Source organism: Aethalodelphis obliquidens, unplaced genomic scaffold (assembly GCF_003676395.1).
Source record: "Aethalodelphis obliquidens isolate GAN/ISIS:26980383/991018 unplaced genomic scaffold, ASM367639v1 scaffold46, whole genome shotgun sequence".
Lineage (NCBI taxonomy): Eukaryota > Metazoa > Chordata > Mammalia > Artiodactyla > Delphinidae > Aethalodelphis > Aethalodelphis obliquidens.
The window spans coordinates 15,556,877-15,566,183 of NW_020837990.1; the positions used below are offsets into that span (position 1 = coordinate 15,556,877).

Genomic DNA, 9,307 nt, shown 5'->3' on the forward strand with positions numbered 1-9,307 from the left:
GGCCATTATTTCTTCAAATATTTTTTCTGTTCTACCCCAGCTCCCCTCCAAGAATTCTAATTACCCATACATTAAACTTGAAATTATCCCATGACTCAATTATGCTCTTTTCATTTAAAAATATGTTTTTTCTCCATTTCGTTTTGTATAGTTTCTATTGCTATATCTTTAAGTTCACTAATCTTTTCTTCTATAACGCCCAATTTGTCATTAATTCCATCCAGTGTATTCTTCATTGCTTGATGCTTTCTCATCTTCTTGAGCTTTTCTCTAGGATGCAGTTAAGTTATTTGGAATTAGTTTGATGCTTCAAATTTTCTTTTACAATTTATTAGGCATGCCTAGAGCCATGTTTAGTCTAGGGCTAATTATTCCTTACTACTCAGGCAATACATCTCTGCATACTCTATCCAACCTCTGTGAATTAGAATGCTTTCCAGTCTGGCTTGTATGAATAGGCACTATTCCCAGCCCTGTATGAACAATGGGTATTGTTGCCTCTAATCCTTATGGATGGTCCTTTCTCTGCCTTGGATAGTTTCCTCAAACATATATATTGGTCAGTATGCCTTAAATATTTGAAGGGAACCTGTACAGATCTCTGGAGTCCTCTCTGTGCAGTGAGTATGTCCTACAACTTTTAGCTGCCTTGATCTCACTGGACTTTCAGCTCTTGTCTCCTCAGCTCAGTGAGACTGCTGGGGTCTACCTGGATTCCTCCTCCATGTTCCACAACCTAGAAACTCCCTTAGGCAGTAAGCTTTAGGAACTGTAGGGTTTACCTCATTTGTTTCTCATCTCTCAAACTCATTGTCCATTGCCTGATGTCCAATGTCTTAAAAAAAAATGTTATTTCATATATTTTATCTGTTTTTTGGTAGTTTCAGGTAGGAGGGTAAATTGGTCCCTATTACTTGTCTGAAGTAGAAATTCTCATGAAAATTGAATAACTTTAAAAAATTATTTTTATATTAAAATAAATATGGATATATTTTGAAATAATATATAAATTCTGCATAAATTCTTTTTTAAATGAGTCTTCAGAATAGTTTTATACTTATGTCTGGCCACTTTAAAATTACACTGCAAGATGCCCTTAGGTTTCATATTTCCTCTTTGAGATGTGCTGATGGAGGTAGTTTTAGGGACTCAGAGGAAGAGACCTCATCTTGTCTTAAAAAATCACCACCCCTACTACATTATCATGCCTGAAAAGTAATACATTCTCTTTTTCCTTGTTAAAAGGTAAGTTGTTTTATGCTCATCAGCCATTTATAACTCATTAGAAATAAATTTTTCAATAAATTGACTGCGAGTAGGTTATATTGGGAGAGAGCATATGCTATACTAGTTTATCTAGGGTGGGATGAAAGGGGGATAGAAGGTGAGAGCACAAGACTCTGACATTACTACTTTTACTACTGATTTGTTTAGGGCAGATTATCCCTGTCTGGATAATCTTAGAATTTACCAAGAAGTCATCCCATGCTCACAGCAGGGGCAGAAACAACTTCCTGTGTTGCAGTGCATGTTAATGAAACTTGGCATTGTATGTGTTTTGCTTTCCTTAGGACCAGTGTACCATGAGTACTGTGAGTGTCCAGAAGAGGATCCTCAGGCCTGGCAGAAAACTCTGTCTTGTCCAGCCAAGGAGCCACAGATTGCAAAAGATTTTTCTTCTTTTCCCAGCATCAATCTCCAGCAGATGCTAAACGAAGTTCCAAAAAGGTTTGGGGATGAGAGGGGTGCTATTGTTCATTACACGATTCTCAGTAACCTAATCTACCGGAGATCTTTAGGGAAATACACAGACTTCAAAATGTTCTCAGATGAGATTTTGCTGTCACTGGCAAGAAAGGTATGAGAATGAATTCATTGATTCTAAAAATAGTTTAATTATTTATTTGTAACCTTTAATTCTTAGAATAATAATGGTAAAGAATGGAAATGGATTCCAGGCTTGAAAATGTGCATCTGTCTGCCACCTGAGTGCTCATAAGTTCTTCACCTTAATGGATATCTCTTTCCTTTAATATTTAAGTTAAATGGCTTGAGCCCCCATCCCAGGTAAGTAGGCCATATAGTGCTCTCCCAAGGTTTCTGTGAACTCCCAGACATTTACAACTGCAAGGTGACTTCTTCAAGTTCCCCAATCCTGCTGAATACTCCTTCCATTCAGATTTCACTTTCTTCTTGTCACCTCAGAATAAGTTGAACTGAGGACACATTTTCCTTGTTTTATCCTAAGTGCATACATTTTCCTTGTTTTATCCTAAGTGCATTGCACACTTCATTGAATGTTGAGGTAACTGAGAGAGGTTATTTTGTGCCAATGCAGAGTAAACAAAACAAAACAAAAATCCTAACATTTAAAAATAGACATCCCTGTGTTAATCAGACTCTCAGTCATCCTTGCCTCTGGGAATTTCTCACTGGCTGTCCTTGATTTTCAAGTCTTGGCTTCTTACTAAATATGACTGGGGCTTCTGTCTTTCAAAAGACTTCTCCACATCCCCAGCAACTCCTCCCCCAATCCCTCTATTCAGCCCCTCTTTCCACATTTGCCAAATTCCTATAAATTCCTCTTAAGCAGAGCAATTCAAACCGCCTTTTGTTCTTTCTTGTTCCTGATCATGCAGAGTAAAAGATGAGGATGGGCATTTTTTACCTTTTTCACCCAGAAAGACCATCAAGGTAGTTTTCTAAATCAAAAGCCAGCTTTCCTGATGTGAGTTATACAATTTCCCAAGCACATGGAATGTAGGGCTGCAATCAATTCTTATTTTAAATAGCAGTTGCCTCCTATCTCCCCATCAACCCACCGTATGAGCATATTATGGGCATCTGATCCTAAAGGCGGTTCTTTCTTCCTGGGCTACCATCAATCCACTCTGCCCTGTATTTCTGTATCTTGTACTCATGTGGTTTTTAACTAGGAATGATTTTGCCCCTTAGAGGAATTTGGCAATGCCTAGGGACATTTTTGGTTATCGCAACTGGGGAGTTGCTACTAGCATCTGGTGGGTAGAGGCCAGGGATTCTGCTAATCATTCTACAATGCACAGGACAGCCCCCACAGGAAAGAATTATCCACACCAAAATATCAATAGTGCCAAGATTGAGAAATCCTGCTCTACAGTGAGAACTTCTGATGTGGAGCTTACTAATGAGCTACTAAATGATAACAGGGAAGCACTAAGGTGAATAGTCATATCCCTTTGCCCTTCCCTTTTGTTCCAGGTTCTTTGCCCAGTGACTGAAAGGAGACTTACGATAAGTGAGACTCACCTCTGGTCTTTGAACAGCTCACTCTAGTGGAACTTGTTTTTGTTATTCAGAATTGAGGATGGGATGTAAATACAAACAAGTAATTGTACCACAACACGATAGGCCCATAAGAAAAGTAGGTACCCAGGGTTAAAATGTCTGAGGAAGGCGAGTCATAGAAGAGGTAACACTAGCTCTGAGTGTGAAGGATGAGACAGGAGACTGCCAAGTGGATAAGTAGGAGAAGGGCATTCTAGGTGAAGAGAATTACGTATTAAAGTGGGTGGCATTTTCAGAGAGTAACTAAAGTTTTCTGGTATACGGGCAGATGGAAGATGGATTCAGAGCTAAGCTGGAGTAAGAGAGTGGGGCCTGAATTCCAGCCAGAGAGTTTAGACCTTGTCCTATAGGCTTAAATTTCTGTTAAGCTTGATAGTAACATTAATTTGTGTTTTAGAAATTTGGACAGTAATGTGGAGAGCAGATTAGAGTGGGGAGAGGCTAGAATCAGAACATCTAGTAAGGGACAACTATTGCAACAATCTAGGTAAGAGATGATAAAGGCCTAAACTAAGGCATTGACCATGGAGATAGAAATGGATAGCAGATTCCAGAAACAAACATAGATGTTATAAAAAGGCTTGATAGTGAAGGAAAACAAGGGCTTGGGTCTAACTTTGTAGATTCTCACTTAAGCAGCTGGCAGAAAAGGTGCTTGAAGCCACTCATTCACACCTTTCTACACAGTTTCCATATCTATAATACACAACAGTTTTAAATGTCACCTCTGAACAGAGGTAGCTAACTCCTGCTCAAGTGAATTGTCATGTACAATCCTCACCCTTGATTTTCTGATACTACTGATGACTGAGAGGCATCCTTCTCTCTTCTACTATTTTCAAATTTCAGTTTTATCAGAAATATTTTAAAAGCCAAAGAACTGAAGCATTTAGTACCAAAGACTGAGGTCTTCCCAGCACTGATAAGCATTCTTTTGTTTATTTAGGTCCTTCTCCCAGATTTAGAATTTTATGTTAATCTTGGAGATTGGCCTTTGGAGCATCGAAAAGTCAATGAAACCCCTGGCCCTTTACCTATCATTTCATGGTGTGGCTCTCTGGATTCACGAGATGTTATCCTTCCAACATATGACATCACCCACTCCACACTTGAAGCTATGAGGGGTGTTACAAATGATCTTCTCTCTATTCAAGGAAATACAGGTAAAAGTCATTCTCTAAGAAAAAGCTTAGAAGTAAGAAAGGTGAAAGGAATGTTCAATCAGAGAGAGTATGTGAATATATTTAAATAACCATTGTTCTTATTTTCTAGCCAGGAAAAAAGAAAAACAGCACTCTAAACTCTAAAGTGGTTTTTGTTTAGGATTCTTCTAATCCAGAAATTAAAGATATGTGGATTAGGCTAGTAATGTCCAGAACCTAGTGTAACTGAGTCTCCTTTGAGTTGGTCACTTGTAAATACCATTTGAAAATACATATTTGGTAAAACTATCACTTAACTTAATTCTGACTCCAGTGCCTTTATATTGCTGGATGAAATGAGAGAGAATTCTGAAAAATATAAAATTATATTCTTATGTAAGAGAATTGTGATAACAGTATAATTTGGATATTACAACCTCCAGCACCATAAGAAATTCTCCTCTTCCCTCTTTCTGCCTCTCTTGATCCTTTACAATCTGAATTCCTTTCCTCCTATTTGATGACCTTAGGTTTATGGTACTACACACCTTTTTATTAAACCGAACTCCCTGAGTAGAAAAAATCCCTGCCTTGTCTTAATAAGTCTCTATTTCTGTTTAGAGCAGTTTAGTGGACTTATTTAGTAGACAAGTCTAGAGACTCCTTGTAAACTCTCTAAAGGTAATGGGAAATGAAAACTGACCTACTTTTTATTTGATAACAGTAAATTCCTGAAAAGTATGCTAAAATAGTAAAGAGGTTGACCCCCTACAGTTTCTATGTTTTATGATTTATCCCTTAGAACACTGACAGGTGTTAACTAATGACTTCTTTTTAGAATAATAGAAAGAGAGCTAAATTAAGTCTTCCAGATTATTTCCCTCCCAGGAAAGAGACGATATAAATATATATACATAGTTAAGTTATGCAAAACTTATTTGCATTTAACAACATATTAGAAAACTTCTGCACTGTATTCAAAAGTGATATGCTCAAAATTCTGAGCAACCTAAGAATTAAAGATGTGTGGATGTTACTTAATTCTCTACTTTGTTCTAGTCACTCTAAGAATAAAAGCCTAGCGCTTTTTTTTTTTTTTTTTTGTGAAGCACAAAAGTTGGAAGAAACTAATGCCTTGATGAGTGAGCCAAGTCACGGAATCTCTTTTTGCTTTGAACTTGATCCAGCATTATTTTGGATAATTCCTAATGTCATGCAATAGAAACTCCACTTTTTGAGTGACCTCTCACTAGTACACTAAAGGATAAAATTAGAGCATATTTTTCAAAAGTAACATTTACTTTAGATGTGTTGATGATAAAAGAGCTTTAGCATCTTAAATGACAAAGGTAGATTAAAGATGATTATACTTACCATAATATAAAAATGTCAAATTCATAATTGTATTTTTTTATGGTCTCAAACCTCTAGGACCTTCCTGGATCAATAAAACAGAGAAAGCTTTCTTTAGAGGTAGAGATAGCCGAGAGGAGAGGCTCCAGTTGGTGCAGCTGTCCAAAGATAATCCACAGCTACTAGATGCAGGAATTACAGGATATTTCTTCTTCCAAGAAAAAGAAAAGGAGCTTGGAAAAGCTAAATTGATAGGTTTCTTTGACTTCTTTAAGGTATGCAATTAAGTCTTCCTGGATACATATGAAGTGATAAACTTGTATTAAAAGTCAACCAAATAGCTGGGGTTGGGCAGATTTCTCCCATCTTGTGACCCAACACACACTTTCTTATCAGGCATAGGGAATTATGAAACTCATGCAGTTTCTTTTTTGTTTGTTGTAGTTGTTAACTTTGTCTAACAAATAGCTCAGAACTGTATTTAATACTCAAAATACAGTACAAGGATTAACCTAGAGTTTTGGTATATTTCCCTGTTTTTCTCTTTTTTAATAAACGGGAATATAAATGTCTTTTACATAAAATGATCTTGTAAATAAAAAGAGTATGAATTCTATGCTAGTAAAATAGGGTTCAAGTCCTGCCTCCGGTCCTGCCTCTGCCACGAACTGTGGGGCTTTCATCTCTTAGCACTTCTCGCCTCTAACATGTGTGAGCCTGCCTAGCTCCTTCAGAGCACCGTATAAGGCTCAAAGGAGGTAGAGGTGTGACAATGTGAGAAAATCTGACTGGCTGGTAAAGTCCTTGGTACCAATTATTTAAGAAAAAAGTAATTACCGAATCTGTTAGTATATCCTGTTCCTCTGTGTGATATAATGAAGAGAGCATGGGATTTGGGCTCATAGAATAGAGGTTTATAAATATCTCTGAAACAAATTTTATCATTAATAAAAAAAAAAGAGAGGGAGATGATAACATCTGCTTCACATTATTATAATTGAATGAAAAGTGACTTTAAATGTAAATCAAAGTTTATTAATCCAACAAATATGTCCGTACTGTGTCACCAGCATCACACTAGTCCTTAGTCTTCTCCAGGCTTCTGTCTCCTGAACTCTAAAACCGAACTTTGAGATAATAATGCCTTCCTTTTTTATACTAACATGGGTATAAGGAACAAATGAAATAAATGAAAGTGTAAATTGTTATCAATATTAAGCTTTGCTAAATATAGAGCTTTGGAAATAGTTTTCTTACCTGGTTACAGAAATCTGAATTTCCCATTACATAGACATAGTTGAAATAGGTATTCCTATTTCCTAAAATTATTTATTATCTTTAAATGTGTTGTATTTCTTAAAATTGACCTGTTAAATGATACTTATGATTTTAATACAAAGAGAAGATGTGTGTTACAAAATAAAATATAAAACTTGTAAATACTAAAGTTGGGAAATAACTTCTTTATATTTAATGTTACAGTATTGACAAGAAGCAGAAGTGAAACAAATGACTGTTAAAATTTTTGTTTATGTTTGTTTTAATCTTTTAGTACAAGTATCAAGTGAATGTGGATGGGACTGTGGCTGCTTATAGATATCCATACCTCATGCTTGGTGACAGTTTGGTTCTGAAGCAGGACTCACCATATTATGAACATTTTTATATGGCACTAAAGCCTTGGAAACATTATGTTCCAATTAAAAGAAATCTTAGTGATCTACTAGAGAAAGTTGAATGGGCCAAGGTATGCTTTCTGCCATTTTAGTTTCTTTAGGCAATCACAAATTCACCAGTATTAGTTACATGAGTTCCATCATAACACAATTTAATTTGACATAATTTAGTCAAAAGAAATGTTATTTTGTGAAATTTTTGTTCCCTTGAAATATCTGAAGAATCAACATCAGGACAATTTTGAATACCCTCTATCAGTATGTTTGAGGATTTTTAGAAGACTTGAAGTCCAGTGTTATATAGAATATAGATTTTTCTAAAGTATCCTTATTCATGCACACATACCAAATGCAAATTACACACACCAAATGCAAATTAAAGATTAAAAAGACCAGGGTTAAAGTGCTTTATGCACAAGAAAACATTTAAAGCAATTATGGTACACTTTTGTTTTCCCCAGTTAGAAAAAAAGGCACAAGTTCTTTTTTTAATTAATTTTTATTGGAGTATAGTTGATTTACAATGTTATGTTAGTTTCTGCTGTACAGCAAAGTAAACCAGTTACATATATACATATATACACTCTTTTTTAGATTCTATTCCCATATATGTCATTACAGAGTATTGAGTAGAGTTCCCTATGCTATACAGTATGTTCTTATTAGTTATCTATTTTATGTCAATCCCAATCTCCCAATTTATCCCTCCCCTGACTCTTTCCCCCTTGGTAACTATAAGTTTGTTTTCTATATCTGTGACTCTATTTCTCTTTGGTAAATAGGTTCATTTGTACCATTTTTTTTAGATTCCACATGTAAGTGATATCATATATTTGTCTTTCTCTGACTTACTTCACTCAGTATGACAATCTCTAGGTCCATCCATGTCACTGCTAATGGCATTATTTTGTTCTTTTTTATGGCTGAGTGATATTCCATTGCATATATGTACCACATCTTCTTTATCCATTCCTCTCTCAATGGACATTTAGGTTGCTTCCATGTCCTGGCTATTGTAAATAGTGCTGCAATGAACATTGTGGTGAATGTATCTTTTCGAATTATGGTTTTCTTTGGATAACAAGTTCTTAATGGATCACAAGTTTCCCATAAAATAAGAACTCTTTTTTTAAAAAAGGAAAAGTATTTTAAAAGTTCTTGTGTTTTATTGTGAAATTATAAAATTTACCCTTCCACTGTAAGACTTTATTTTGTTTCTGAGAAGCAATGTGGCTATGGAAATAACTGGGTGCCCCTGAGGCAGAATATTTTTGTGACCCTTTATAAAGAGTCAGAATTGCTTGCAAATGGCTTTTCCTGTGGGCACCATGATAGAATATTAGCTATTTTCTAAAAGTATAATTAGGAATGCTGACTATTCCTGGTACTGAAGGAACAACCTATGGGTACTAATAACTGAATTTTTTATTACAACAATAATACAGTCTTTCATAGGTACCATTTTACAACAACTTTTTGGCTCAGACTACATATTTAAATGGAGCTTTTAAGAGATGTTATAAAAACTAATTCATTCTATTTTAGTTGTATTTTAATATCAGGCAGAGAGGGTTAGATTAGGGGAACAGATGATGAGCCCTAGACTTCCTGGGTAGCTAGGAAAGTACCAAGATAGTCACGATAGGGGCTGTATGTGGGTTGTTGCACTGGGTGAGGGGGGATCCAAACAGGTATGATTATTTCTATATAGCAGAGATTTCTAGGAAAGTACTTTGTCAATTTCCATAACCTAATTCTTCAGTTTTATATATATATATATATATATATATATATATATATATATATATA

At 35.5% G+C, this 9,307-nt stretch overlaps 1 protein-coding gene across 3 annotated transcripts in view; it reads left to right on the forward strand.

The window, feature by feature from the left end:
- POGLUT3 (protein O-glucosyltransferase 3) overlaps positions 1 to 9,307 on the forward strand; it is a 55,965-nt gene that overhangs the window by 43,550 nt on the left and 3,108 nt on the right. For all 3 annotated transcript variants that reach the window (XM_027082389.1, XM_027082388.1, XM_027082390.1), the window contains 4 exons: positions 1,572 to 1,858; positions 4,274 to 4,490; positions 5,901 to 6,097; positions 7,375 to 7,569. In XM_027082389.1, the coding sequence (XP_026938190.1) occupies positions 1,572 to 1,858; positions 4,274 to 4,490; positions 5,901 to 6,097; positions 7,375 to 7,569 (896 nt within the window). The remainder of the gene's footprint in view (positions 1 to 1,571; positions 1,859 to 4,273; positions 4,491 to 5,900; positions 6,098 to 7,374; positions 7,570 to 9,307) is intronic.